The following is a 14,932-nucleotide window of genomic DNA, read 5'->3' on the forward strand; positions in this document are numbered from 1 at the left end:
CCATGGGTAGAAAGAATATAAAGCAAACTTAATTAGCCCTGGGGAAAGGACATAAGAGGCACGGAGGGGAACTTAAACTCTTTACTGTTTTCCACTTCGTGAGCACCTTCTTTCATCTCCATTAATCCTTCCCTTCTAGGGTCTGGGCTTTTCTCGCCGTTTCCTTCTGGCCTCCTGGGTGAATGCTCACATTCACTCTATTTCTGACAAAGGTGTCCCACATTGAACGGTTGCAGCTGGATGCAACGGGTGCAGAGCGCCCCCTGCTGCTTCCTTGTGAAGTTTCTAATGTCCTTGCTCCTCCTCCACTCAAAAGTTATTTAGAAGCAAGTTTTATTTTGGTTGTTGCTAGTTTTGACTTATATGCATTGTGTAATGTGGCCCATGTGATTTTCCTTTCCTGGGATGTGCTGAGAGTTTCTCGGGGACCTTGCACATTTCAGGAGTTCAAGAATGTTCAGTTTCAGTTTGTGTTCAAGAGGAATGAACACTGGTGGGCAGGGGAATATTTCAGGTGGCCTTCAGACTGCCTGACATTAAAAGGTGGCTGAACTGGTGAAGTTCCCGATTAGGAATGACAGAGGCTGACTGGAGGCAGGGCTGCATGAAGCAGGGTGCTGGCAGCATGGCCTAATGTGGAGAGCTGCTGGGGGGCAGCTTCCCGGGCAGCCCTCGTTAAGGTCTGCCTGGATCGGATGGAGCATACCCTCTCCATCGCTGCCCTGGACACTCTGCTGGGCCAACACCACCATCCTGTCGGATGGCCCCATAACAAGCAAGGGTTCCCACATACAGGAGCACTGACTAACAGAAACGGTGTGGTTATCCTGTTAATTAAACACAGCCCCAGTAAGGTACCCCCTCACCCAGAGCAGAAAGCAGAGTCAGCACCCAGGTGACTCCAAAGCCCAGGATACAAGCCCCATCCCCTCACACAGTTTTGTTTTTTTTTTTAAAGATTTTATTATTTATTTGACAGAAATCACAAGTAGGCAGAGAGGCAGGCAGGGTGCAGGGGAGGCAGGCTCCCTGTTGAGCACAGAGCCCAGACTCAGGGCTTGATCCCAGGATCCTGGGATCATGACCTGAGCCAAAGGCAGAGGCTTAACCCACTGAGCCACCCAGGCGCCCCGATTCAAATGGTATTTTTGATGAACTACATACATGTACTCTTAGTCCTAAGTTTACTAGTTTCTTATCATTCTTTCTTGGCACCACATCTTCTCCTCTGATAGTCTCCAGTAATTCCTTCTGAAGGAGTTTTCAGAGTCAAGTCTGAGTTCAGCTCCCTAATCTGTTCTTCATCTGGGTCTATTCTAGCCAACCACTGACATTTTTATTTCAACATTGAGACTTTTCATTTCCAAGATCTTTAACACAGGTTCTTTTCAAAAACAAAAAGCTCCTATTTCATGGATACAATATACTATTTTCCACCTAAGACTGTTAATTACACACATACATGTTTAGACTAATTATTTTTCTTATAGTAACTCCATCTTCTCAGGTGTCAGCTCTATTTGAGTTTGGTGACTCTTCTTCATGATGATTTTCCTCAAATATTTGATTTCTAATTCAATGCTTACTTCTAATTTTGTACGTCCCATAGTTACAACTCTGGCTATGATTCTGTCTGTTACCACTGGCCGTCAGGGACCATGAGCCTGGTCAATTGTGATGCAGAGGTACATGTCCTCAGTCTTCTCCGGGTCCCCTTTCTCTCCAGCCCAATCACCTGGAAATTGCCCCTAGGCCTTCCAAATCTTGAGTACCTTACCCAAGAGGATTTGGTCTCTGCTTTCACCCTTCAATCTGAGGTTATCTAGCTTCCTTCCTTCAGCATGCACACTGATTGAGGCCAAGAGCCTGGATGAGAATCTCAAGTTTGTCTTACTAGTTTTGCACTCTTTAGGTAAGAGGCCTCTTTGATCCTCAAGTTTCCTATCTATAAAATAAGGATGAGAACATATCTGTCTCACAAGGTTTTATGAAGATTCAATCAGCTAGTGCTTAAATCAGAAAAGTGCCGAGAATAGTAACAAGTACGGAGAATGCAAGAGTGTTTGACAATCAAGATTTTAATAAATTATGATGGGACAATTTGTTTATTGGGCTGTTTGTTTTTTTAATTTTTAAATTATATGCATACCTCATTCTAAACATGAAAATAATCCAAATGAGTCTGAGAATCCTGTAAAAGTAAAACCATGTAAGCTCCAACCCTCCCACCTGGTAAATGATGCTGGTTAAGACCAAAACTCTAGTAACGTTACAAGGAAATTTATGCTTTCGAAGCACTTTTAGCGATTACAACAGCAAGAATACTGAGTCCAGAATGGGTACAATATTGATCACACAAGACCTAAACAGACACATAAAAAGAGGAACTACAACTAGATATACTATGAGGAAATGTATAATCTTTGTTAATTAACAAAGGACTAGGAGGTAAAACATCACACTATGAAATTATCTTTAAGTTAAAACACAGGTGAGGGCATGGCATGCTTAGAGAGTGGTAACAGGTCTCAACTGGGACAGATAAGCCACAGAAAGTAACCTGATGATAAAGACTGATGGCTTCCATCAAGGGCAACTCCTGCCCCCAGTGGGATGGAGAACTCTACTGGCATCTAGTGTAAGGGGGAAGGCCAAGGATGCTGCTAAGTGTCCTGCAAAGCTCAGGACAGCCCCCACCAGAGGATTATCCAGTCTCAAAGGTCAATTGTGTTGCAGCTGAGAAAAAACAACAGAGATCAAAGGCTTCTCAAGTTAACTTTCTCTTTAACCCAGAAATTTCACTCCCAGATATTACCCTAATCAACTGCCAGAAATGTAGACAGAAATAAATAGAAAACATTGTTTATCGTAATGGTGTTTACAGTGAGGAAAAACTGGAAAGAATCTAAGAACGCATCAACTGGCAATGGTTGACTGTGCTCGGGTACCTGTGTACAACGGAAGAGCACGCAACCGCTGCTAACAGGGACAGCGATGTTAGGTCTGAAACACAGGACACGCTGAGAGGGAGAAGTGGTGGAGTGCTGAGTGACAGCATCTTTACCTTCTTTATTACTTTTTTCTATTACATTTTTCTAAAGGACATATGCTACTTTTAGGATTTAAAAAGTTAGGGGCGCCTGGGTGGCTCAGCTGGTTAAGCTCCTGATTCTTGGTCTTGGCTCAGGTCATGACCTCAGGGTCCTGGGATCGAGCCCCGAGTTGGGCTCTGCTCTGTGCTCAGTGTGTTGTCTGCTGGAAACTGTCTCCTGCTCCCTCTCCTTCTGTTCCTCCCCTGCTTACATGTTCTCTCTCTCAAATAAATAATAAAATTTTAAAAAATAGAATCTTAAAAAAAAAGTTAAAGTGTGAATATTTTCCACTTGCAGCAATCTAGAGGTAATCCTAAACACACCAGAAAATGGGATGCATTAAGCCATTCACTTAACCAGTTTAAAACAGTATGCAATCAAAATCATTCTGAAAGTGTAGCCAGAGAGGGATGGCTGACTGAACTCCGGCCACCTCCACTATGGACTAACAAACGCAGCTGTCTGAAAATGTTTATGAAAAATAAGGAATACAAGCATTTTCCTGTGCTATCTAAAATGAGCAAGAAAAATACATACATAAACCCCAAAAAGAGCAACATACATTATAGCACAGTGAAATCATAGCTACATGACACGAAAACCCAAACAGTCCACAACAGGCAGAAAGACTGGAAGCAAATAAGGAAAACTGGCAGTAGATACCGGCGGCACATGGGGGGCTTCCTTCCACTGTCTTATTCTCGATTTCCTCTAATAAGCAAGTACCGTATGTATGTGTATATTAAAAGATTTTATTTATGAAAGATTTTTATTTATTTATAGACAGAGAGAGACACAGCGAGAGAGGGAATACAAGCAGGGGGAGTGGGAGAGGGAGAAGCAGAATTCTTGCCGAGTAGGGAGCCTGATGCTTAATGAATGAGCCACCCAGGCACCCCAGCAAGTACTGTATTTATGCTGAAAACTTTAATTTTAAAAACTTGTTCCACTGGCATGAAGAGGCAATGAGGCAAAAGGAGAAGAGAGTTTAGCAGACAGCAGCAGGAAGTCATGAGCAACTGAGGTGACCCACCCTGAACTTCATGTGCTCTTTGCATGCGCCTCTCCCCTCATCCTTAAGCCAGCACAGAGGCATGAAGGGCTCCCCGCCCGGATGAGAGAAGGCCAGGGTGGCAGGGCGGCAGCGGAGCTGGGGCTTGAATGTAGGTGAACCCGACCCTCTCTCATGCTCTTCCCACTGGCTAATACCATGCCTTAAAATCGCTATCTCACCCTCCGCAGCGGACACCATCGAGACATGAATTTTGCTGTGTGTTCTATGGGAGGGATTCAGAGGGGCAACATTTAAAGACCTACCAGTAAGCAGGGTCCTCCTTGAGAAGAGCTCTCTCTTTGGGAGACAAGCTGCCTTCAACAACACGAGTGACCAGTTGGTCGATGGTGTCCACCACCTTGTGATCCGCTCGCTGGGGGACCGCTGGAACACAAAAAAAGGGCTTTTCTGAGAAACACACTGGACCAGATCGGGCCTGGGATGACCAGGACGGAGTCAAAAGCTAAGGACGGAATCTAAGCAGGCACCGGTGACCAAAATCCTCATTCAAGAGAAATCAGCATTGAAAAGAGGAAAGCAGCCCGGTATTCTAAAAACCAATTCTCAAAACATCCTCCCAAAGACAGAAGAGCATAACCACTAGAAGAGAAAGTCACAAGCTTACAATGACTGTACAGAGCAACATATGCACATATTCTACAAAAGGAAATGATACGAAGCAATTCTATTCTGCTTGCCAGGTATCGCTTAACTGGAATGTTCACATTAAGTGAAAAACATAAAGATATAAAATGTAACTCTGTACAAAATACATAAAAAAAATCTAGATTATGATTCCCAGTATGAAGGCAGGAAGAAAAGATACATAAATAAGGACACCCAGGGACAAAAAGGAAACATGCCAGAATATTAATAGATATTCTCTATGGGTAGATTAACCAGTGACTTCATTTTCTTTGTGCTTTATCTATAAAAAATAAATATGCATGTGCTTTATAATCAGAAAACATATATGTAAATTTGCAAAGAAAAATTCCCTAATCAAGTAAGTCAGTGGTCATAAGATAGGTGTTTACAGAAAATATTTGCTGAATGTATGAAAAGAAAAACATTTCTCAAAGAGTAAATCTCCTTCAATATGAGGTGTATTTCTTGTTTTTGTTATTTTAAATAAGCACCAGACCCAGTGTGGAGCCCAATAGGGAGCTTGAACTCAGGACCCTGAGATCAAGACTCAGAGCTTTAACTGACTGAGCCACTTTTTTTTTTTAAATTTCTTTTTTCTCTTTTTTTTAAATTTGACAGACAGAGATCACAAGTAGGCAGGGGCAGGCAGAGAGAGAGAGGGAAGAAAGCAGGCTCTGTGCCAAGCAGAGAGCCCGATGCGGGCTCGATCCCAGGACCCTGGGATCATGACCTGAGCTGAAAGCAGAGGCTCCAATCCACTGAGCCACCCAGGCGCCCCCTGACTGAGCCACCTTAACATAAATTTCAATTTAAAAAAGGCCCCTGGCAACACAGAAAAGCATCTGGCACTCAATTAGTAAGACTGTTTCATTTTCAGATATTTGCTGGTTTTAACTGCACAGAACGGTCTGTTTGTTTAGTCATTCGATAAAAACCACTTCTGAACTGGAGAGGTTTCCCAGTTTGTCCTGTCCTTGCTCATGCCTGAGTTGCAGCTTTGAGCTTATTTTAAACCTCACTGTGAACTCTTTATACCCGCTAAATGGATTCTTCAATTGTCAGGCTACTGCAACTATTTCCCCGTTGAAATTGCTTCCTTTTTTTTTTTTTAATATCAGCTCTCATCTTACAGAATTGCTAGTTTTACATGATCTTACCAAAGAATAAAAGGTTCAAAGTTGGAAGCTTTGAAAAACAATGCAATTTGTGGATTACTGCTACCATCTCTCGAGAAGGCAACCATAAGCAAGTATCCCAGCTTTGATCCCACACTCCTCCTCCCCTGACCATATTCTGTAGAGGGGAACTTAAAAAATAACAATAGCAGTAATCCAAACATTCAACGGAAGATGTCATCCCTGTGTTTCTGACAGTAATGGAAGCAGTGGCGGGGCAGTCCCTCATGAGACGGGCGCTGGTGCCAGCAATCTGCTGTCCAGACAGCCCATGTTTGCAGACATCAGTTACAAGGGAACCCAACTCTGCTCAGCCTCAGAGGCCTCTAGTAAAAGGCAACCTGAGTCCACATCAAGGGAAGGGTGAGGTCATTTACGTTAGGTCAGTATCATGAGGCAGCAAATGCTGCAGAAACACAGAAAAAGGCCTTTGATGATCCTGTAAAAGAACAGACTGTAGTGTTTTCAGTACAGCAAGACCGCTGCTGTGGGGGGCACCTGCAGAGCAACAAAACCAGAAAACAGTGGTGGGCGACTTTCAGTTATGGGTGTTTTCTTCCTCCTTCAAACAAAGTTCTTCATTATCATCATTACACTAACTTTCCACTCCACCACTATGAGGGGTGTGGGGAGGAAGGGTCCTGCTTCAGCCCTGAGCCCACTTCTAGAAGGCTCCCTCTCCAGGATGAGGGGTGGCTGCCCATCCATGGTGGGACCTACCCAGCGCCTGATGTAGTCAGGGCTCCGTAAGGGTGTAGAGGAGTAAAGAGACTCGGACAAACAAGACCTTCCCACTTGGTTAGGGCAATGGAAGCTGAACACTGCCTTGTGGGGAAAAGGACTTCCTCTTGAGATAAAGAGGGGGAAAGTGCTTCCTTGCTGGTCACATGGGCACCACATATGCTCATGACTTCTGGGATGTCTGGGCTAGGAGAGCATCCATCCTTGGTGCTAAGAGGGAGAGAAAAGGGACACTAAACAGCCAAATATTTCTATTACTACTACTTCTTCCTTTTTTTAAAAAAACTATTACCTCTTTCTTGGCCTTTCTGGAACCTCCACGAAGCTGACTCATTACCTACAGATTACCAGATGTACCTAACTGATGTATCGACTTTTAGTCATTCTAAAAAAGCAAGTGGGTAGAAAGGTGCTTCTACTACCTGGGCTGATGTGGCTAATCTCCACTGATCCCTCAACACAGCTCAAACATGGCCTCCCGGCCTCCCCCGGGCTGGGGGCTCTTCCATCCCCTTCATCCTGGCACAGGAGGGTTTTTTGACTTGTCCCTTAGGAGCCTAGGGATTCCCCAGAGACAGTGCCCAGTGCTTCCTTCCCCCTCTATGAATGAATATCTTAGAGTGGGGGGAGGGAGATGCTAACAAAGGGTTCTTAACCTTGGCTGCAGGATGGTATAAGCCCCCCAGAAAGCACAGACAGAATTGTGTACAAATATGTGTGCCTTTTTCCTGGCAAGCGCCACACCTTTTCATCAGATTCCCAAAGGAGTCTGTGACCCAGAAACGCCTAAAAACTTCTGTGGTAGACAGAAGATTCCTAATATATGCTTACAGAATGAACAGCGCCCACGCACACTGGACAATATGAGTTTTCTACTAAAACTCTGAATGTTTCCAGTTGGCTAAAAAAAACTTCGGGGCAAAAAATCTCAAAAATAAAAGACATTGCAAGAACAGGTGAAAAACAAACTAATCACAGTAAACAGGAACTTTCGGTGCTTTCCTTACCATCACTCAGACCACTCGGAGCCTTGGCCTGAACTTCGGGTTTGGTAGGGGGAGCCATTTTCTCCTCCTCTTGGGCTGGCTCAGGTTCGGCTTTCTTGACCTGGAGGGGACACCCACTGCTGACCAGCCAGGCCTTCAGGTGATCGATGTACTCTCTCCCAAACAGAGTAGAGTCCTCGAAATTTGGAAATGCGGCAGGAGAGGGAGCTATATCTTGGAGGCCTACAGCTTCTAAGATTTTCTCTTGCCGGAAAGAGGAGGCCAAGGAGAAAGTCTGTCCCAAGAGGGCTAAAGATTTCCGGCAGAGAGAATTGGTGGTCTCCAGGGCAAGAGCCAAGTCCAGGGGGTTACTAAGGGTCTTCATCTTGACACTCAGCTCATAGGCATTGCACGCCATGAGCAGGGGTGTCACACTCTTCAGGAGCCGATCTTGAAGCCGCATGATGTACTTGTCAAAGGGCTTTATAATTTCAAAAAAGCAATTTTTGGTCTTCACAGCACCTTTGTCTAAAAGCATGTTTAAAAACTCGTTATCAACTCTGGGTGTTTTCAAAGCAGAGTGCTTTAAAAATTTGATAGTAAAAAAGCAAAAATCTCGGTGCTCTGGTTTTAAGGAGCATTTAAACGAAGCAAGCATTTTAGCACAGGTTTCGGTTTCGAGTTCAAAGAGAGTCTGGAAAAGCTGGGAAAATTTAACATCATCTTTTATGGTGTGAAATCCTGCCCATTTGATTATTTCTATCCCAAATCTTGAAAAGACATCAGACTTATCTATGAGGTCAAAGCTCATCTTTCTTCTGGGGAGCCGAATATCCTTCAGATTAAGCCCCAAAGGGATCTGAGTGGGAAACTGGATATCTTCTGTCCCTGGGTTTGTCCCCAGGGTCACATCAGGACTTGAGGTGGATTTCTGGATTTGGTTGGTGCCCTGAGTTTTGGGAGTAATACGATTTACAGTGGGTACTTTCTTTGTGCTCACACTTCTCAGTGTGACAAGTTTCCCAACTCCCCCTTTAGTTGGGAGCAGGCCCTGAGTCTCTCCCTTTCCTAAAAGGGCCCCTTCCTGGTCAACGATGTTTAGACCTCGGCCTCTGCCCTGGACTTGGGCACTGCCCCTGAGCACAGAGTCTGCCTCTGCTGGACGGTCCACGTCATAATCCCGACTCTCTTTCTCCAAACACTCTTTCTCAATCAGCCTGGAGGAACCAAAGTCCCCCAGGAGTGCAGAAGGACCAAAATTATACTCCTGTGACCAAGGGGATTCTTGAGAAACTGGGTGGGCAAAGTCTTGTTCCCAAGAGCCACGGAGTGCAAATTTCCAGTCCTGAGAACGGAAATGTCCCAATTTCCGGTGGCCAAAAACCTGGTCTCGAGATTCAGGGTGGGAAAATTCCAGATCCCGGCCACACTCTTTGCGAAAGTAGTTGTCTTCACTTACAGAAGGATTGCTTGATCTGAAGGAAGGTCCTGGAAATACATCACCTCGCAGGCTTTCTCTTCCAGTGTCTCGAGCATGAGCTACAGATCCAGCCAGAGTATATCTGCTGTCACTAGGAATGTCATCGTACATATCTGCTCTGGCTCTTGGGACTGTCCTTAGAAGATCTGAAATAAATGATTCAAAGAGAAGCACAAAGGTAATTTAGACCAGAGGTTGCAAAAAGACAGTCCACATACCAGCAGCCAGGAGGGGTCCTTTTTTTGCCAGAATGCATTTTAGAAATTTGTATTTGTTTCTAACATTTAAAATGTGGGTGGCTTTACTTAAAAATCCGGACTGTCAACTTATAAAAATAGGAGACCTCCAAGCACTGGCCCTCCATGTGCCTGGGTGACAGGCCACAGAGGCTGGGCAATAGTGCCCGTCACTCATTTGGCCTTGCTGGCCAGGCTCTGCAGGCATCTTTTATTAGCCCTCTTTTAGACTCACAGAAGGGTGTCTGGCCCCCAAATAACCTGGGCTTCTTTACTACAACTTTACTACAACTACTACAACTTTATACAACTTATGTATTTCTACCTTACCACACAGTAGACAGCTCCTCTGGCGGCTGCCTGCCCTCCCTGCCTCTGAGGAGAAAATGTTAGACCACAGTGCCACTGTGGCTGGAGCCATGTCTGACACTACACCCACCAGAGCCAACCATAGCTGAGCATCTGACCCAAAGGTGGCAGACAGGCTCCCTTACAAATGTCCACTGGGCCAACCAATTCTCTGAAAAAACAGAGAGACCAAAACAGATAAGAGAGAACGCAGAAGCTAAACAAGCCACAGCGAGAGAGGTCCCAATGAAAACAACAGAATGTGTAGAAATGAGAAAAACAGGAGCCTAAATTTGCACTTGCTTATTCACACATAAAGAAACTCTGTAAGAAGCCAGGAACACAGGAAGAGCAGGCCTCAGGGAGACTTTGCAGAGTTGCTTTCTAACTTTCTAGCTTATGGCAGAATATTACCTAGTCAAGAAGTCAAGTAAAAGGTAGGAGAGATGCCAGGAAGGAGTAATGGGCCAAGATACCACAAGAAGCTAAAGCTGTGTATAAACCCAAGTTGATTTGTTCAACAAATAAGCAAATGAACAACTACTGTGTGTGGGCACTGCTCAGGCAATGGAGTTATAGAGCAGGGAAAGGAGACAGCGAAGTCCCTACTCCTCTAGATTTATCCTCTAGATTTATCAGTTGAGGGAGCCAGCAGTAAACAGAAATCCACCATATGTAAGAATCAAGCAGACAGGAGCAGGAAGAAGAGAGCCATTTTCGGACAGGCTGGTCAAGGAGGGCTGCTCTGACAGCATCGTATCTGTGCAGCAAAGGCCTGGTATAAGAGGTCAGACTGTGCAGTTATGGGGGAAGCCTTCCAGGCAGTGGGACATCAGGACAAAGCCCAGAGCTAAGACTAGCAAGGAAGGAGCAGAGCCAGAACGGAACAGAGGAACCAGGGGCAAAGTGATAAAAGGTGGCCCCTAAACTCTACTGCTTACTGGAGTCCTTCAGGATCCCCAGGCATCCTTATTTAAGTAATTGGGATGGGGATGTGGCCTGGGAATTAGGATTTTTTTTTAATATTTTATTTATTTATTTTACAGGATCACAAGTAGAGAGGCAGGCAGAGAGAGAGAAGGGGAAGCAGGCTCCCTGCTGAGCAGAGAGCCTGATGCGGGGCTCGATCCCAGGACCCTGAGATCATGACCTGAGCGGAAGGCAGAGGCTCAACCACTGAGCCACCCAGGTGCCCCAGGCATTAGGATTCTTTTTTTTTTTTTTGCATTAGGATTTTTAAAGGGTCCCCAAGGGGTATCTAATTAGCTCAGTTGGTTGAGTCCACTCACGATCTTAGGTTCATGAGATTGGGCTCCACACTCATTATGGAGTCTGCTTGTCCCTCTCCTTCCCCCTCTGCCCCTCCCCATGCACGTGTGCATGTTCTCTAGCTTGCACAACGCGCTCTCTCACTAAAATAAATAAATAAATAAATAAATAAATAAATAAATAAAATCTCAAAGGGTCCCCAGATGATTCTAACAAGCAGCAAAGTTAAGGACCCGCTATGCTAGAAGATGTGAACAGAATGGGGGTAACAAATCAAGTCAGGCCCTCAATGGGACTCCACAGTTTATTCTGAACAAGATGGAAAGCCATGAAGGGGTCTGGAGCAAAGGGGAAACCTCCCAGGCTAGTGCACGGGACTGACCACTCAGGTACAATAGTGAATATGGATGTTCCAGCAAAAAGTCCACTGGGATAACGCAGGTATTGATGGCTACTGACAGCACGGTTAGGGCAACAGCATTAGGAGTGGTGGGGGATGGGGTCTGCACAACGGGGTTTTCTGATGCCTTATAAAGCAATACAGACTAGAACAGACACAGTGAAAGGCCAGTGGATGGACCATGCAGCTAGCCCTGTGACAAAGTGGTGGTTCCAGAACCATCTAGCATCCTGCTGGTTTCCTGGTACAGCTACCATCCCCCATTTTTCTTGAGGAGACTAAGATACATTGTCAGTTAATGTCTGAGTCTCTAGATAAAAATAAACCAAGATTTAAATCACTAGATATATACATGTGTATACATACACATACAAATATATACATATAAATGTGCCTGTATGCATATGCCTATACGTAAGTATTTAGGATTACATAAACGTATCACGGAAGAACTGAAGTATTCACAAAACACCACAGATATGGTTACCTCTGAGGGGTAAGGAAGCAGCTAGAAACTTTTACATTATACTCCTAACTACTGCTTTTTAAAAAAAATTTTATTTATTAGACAGAGCACGCTCACGTGCACACAAGCAGGGGGAGCGGCAGAGGGAGAAGCAGGCTCCCCACCGAGCAAAGCCAATATGGGATCCCACCACCCTGGGATCGTGACCCGAGCCTAAGGCAGATGCTTACCTGAGCCACTCAGGCGCCCCATACTCCTAACTACTTCTTAATTCTTCCAATCCCTTATAATGGGAATGTTCTTGTGTAGAAATATTCAAGCATTTAAAAAAATACAGTAGCTGAAGATAGCTTCTAGGCTTTGGTTTCTGCCCATCCAAAGTACACAAGTTATCCCTGCCCCTGCATTCAGACTCACTTGATCAATACTGAGGCAGCTTCCTCAGTGGACACTGGCTCAGAGGCTGGTGCAGGGGACAGCACAGGCCAACGAAAGCCTGGAGGAGGCTGGCCCACCTCAAAAAAGGGAGTGCTCAGTGGGCCCAGGAGAGCAATCAAATCAACCTCAAAACCTGCTGAAGCTTCCTGGGGGAAGGCACGTGCAAGCTGGGTCTTAGTGCCCGAGAGACTTAACCAGGCTGGCCTAGGCTGGGGAGGGATTCAAAGCACAAACAGGCAGCACAGTGTCACTGAAACATGAGCCCCAAAGGTAGGAGACGAGGGCTGGGAGCGTTAGGTGCCTGGTGAGGGACCCCCGTCATCTTGCAAACGGTGTATGCACCATTTCTGATTCTGTGGGTGTCACATTTCAAAACTTTCCAAGGACAATGTTTTCAGGCAAGGCCTACACTTGGCAACCTCCCATGCCCTCATCTTGTACACACCACTATTACCATTACCTGGTTGTTCCTGCACTTGTCCTGAGGATGTAACCCCGAAATGGGGAACCCCGAAGAATCCAAGCAGGACCTTGGCCCAGCAAGGCTGGCATTAATAGACCTGTCGGGGAGGGCCGATTTGAGGGGAATGGAGCCAGAAGCTGAGAGACGGTTCAGATTACTGCAATAATCCAGGCGAAAACTAGTAAGAGCTCAAATGTGGGCAGCGGTGGTGGGGACGATGGAAACAGACTGATTCAAGAACCCTTCTTCAGGTGGGGGAGGACAGAAGCAGAGAAGCTTCAGACCATAATGCCCACTTCTGCATAATGATTTGACAGGTAGACCAAGAGATAACTTTATCTCCCCTATTCAAGGAGTTGAATAGTTTGCCCAAGGCACTGATATCCTCCTGCCCTGACGCTAAAAGAACGCCCAATAACTACCCTCCCCCCAAAGAAACCAAGCACTTTAATTCACCTTGAGCTTTAAACTGAAGAGCTTCACCTACGGCCTCACCACTGGGGTCCATGTGATATCGGTTAGCTTTTTCTTGCAAAACAGCATCAAAAGTCTCCTGTGCAATTCGCCTAGCTGCCATGTTTCTCTGACCTGTAGCGAGAGGGGAAAAAAAGACACTAAGAATGACAACTAAGGCTCACACACAACCTGCTTAATTTCACCTAATCCTCAAAGTAATGAGACAGTAATTTATAATTCAGATGGTGATTCAGAGGGAGGCTGGATTATTTGAAGGGGGCTTCTGCCCTTACGGAGCTCACAGGTGTGTTGGTTAGAAGGAACAAAACGAGCACTGTGACCTTAGACAATCTACCTTGCTTCTCCGAGCCCATTTCCTCAGACTCCCTACCTGTTGGGGCTAAGTGGAGAACTGCAGTAAAACAACACACACAAATGAATGTAAGTGGGGGGCGGAGCATAACCCTTGCAAATGGTGGTTAGGAAAGATGGGATCTTTCCCATTTCTATTCTCTTGTATCACAGACATGCAAAGAGGCTCTGAGAACTGCCCGGCCCTCTGAGAACTGCCTCTCAACAAGTGGAGGAATCCGTGGCTAGTGACAGAGCTTGCTCTGTACCAGGTCCTCTCGGAGGAAAGGGACTCTCACAATCTCCTTTAGTTTTTCCAACAACCCAGTAAAAAGCAGATCCTGTTATGAATGACAGTATACAGAAAAAGAGAAAGACTCGGGCTAAGTGACCCACCCAAGGTCAGAGAGCCCAGACCGGAACCTGGAAAACAGGGCACTGGTATTGGGGACAAAGCCCTGAAGACTGACTGGAAAAAGACTTGAGAAGCAACGCTCAGGAACCCGGTGGCTACGTCCTTAACCAAAATACCCGTTCCGTCTTGAAACCTCCAACCTCAAGACCCAAACCTGCCCTTCCTTCGAGCCATTTCTTATAACCATCATCCCCTTTTCTCATCCCTAAACCCTTTTCCTGGGGCGCCCCTTGTTCTCTGCTGTCGAAGGATAGGGTCTCCCAGTCAGGCAGCTCCGGATCAAATCAAGTGACCGAACCTTTTTGCGCCTCCGTTTCCCCATCCGTGTAATGGGCAGCTAATGGTGGGGGCTGTTGTGGGGATTGAACCGGGTGAAAAATGGTCAAGAGCCCGATACAGCGGTCGGCTGCAGTAATCCCCGTACGAACGGAACTGCTCTGGGGTCGGGTGGAATGAATGAACGAATGAACCCTTTCGGGCGTGGCCCGCCTCCTACCGGCCTCCGAGAACGAAGACAAGGGGGCGTCGGGCCCGGGAGGCCGAAGACCGCCCCCCAGGCCGAGCAGGCGGGGACGCGACCGGCGCGCAGCCCGAGGGCCGAGCTCGCGGCGTCATCGCGGGGCCCCTGGGCCCCGGAGCGGAACCCGGGCCTCCCACCCGGGGACCCGCCCACCGACGACGCCGGGGCCCAGGCCTCACCCCGAACCCACCGCGCGCGGAGCCGCCCCCGCCACCGCCTCAGGTTCCTCACCCGCCGCCGCCGCCGCCGCCGCCGCCGCCGCCGCCGCGCGAGGCGGGGACATGCAAATGAGCCAACGGTCTCCGCAGCGCCGCGCCGCGCAGGCGCAAGCTGCCGCCGAGCCCTGATGCGCAGGCGCAGGCGGCCGCCGCCAAGTTCTCTTGCGCAGGCGCGT

General features: G+C 46.7%; 1 protein-coding gene across 12 annotated transcripts in view; it reads right to left on the reverse strand.

Annotated features, from left to right (window-relative positions):
* SUGP2 (SURP and G-patch domain containing 2) overlaps window positions 1-14,932 on the reverse strand; it is a 30,697-nt gene that overhangs the window by 15,552 nt on the left and 213 nt on the right. For 4 of the 12 annotated variants that reach the window (XR_004279687.1, XM_032316627.1, XM_032316599.1 and 1 more), the window contains exons 1-4: window positions 14,770-14,834; window positions 13,253-13,384; window positions 7,718-9,322; window positions 4,410-4,530 (exon numbers count right to left, since the gene is read on the reverse strand). Coding sequence is in view for 11 of the 12 variants with exons in the window: in XM_032316627.1 (XP_032172518.1) it covers window positions 4,410-4,530; window positions 7,718-9,322; window positions 13,253-13,384; window positions 14,770-14,821 (1,910 nt within the window). In the remaining variant the exon portion in view is untranslated. Of the gene's footprint in view, window positions 1-4,409; window positions 4,531-7,717; window positions 9,323-12,793; window positions 12,892-13,252; window positions 13,385-14,514; window positions 14,696-14,717; window positions 14,835-14,932 lie in introns of those variants that run through there. The other 8 variants (XM_032316658.1, XM_032316604.1, XM_032316613.1 and 5 more) reach the window with 8 other exon arrangements.

Source organism: Mustela erminea, chromosome 1 (genome assembly GCF_009829155.1).
Source record: "Mustela erminea isolate mMusErm1 chromosome 1, mMusErm1.Pri, whole genome shotgun sequence".
In the NCBI taxonomy this organism is placed as follows: Eukaryota; Metazoa; Chordata; class Mammalia; order Carnivora; family Mustelidae; genus Mustela; species Mustela erminea.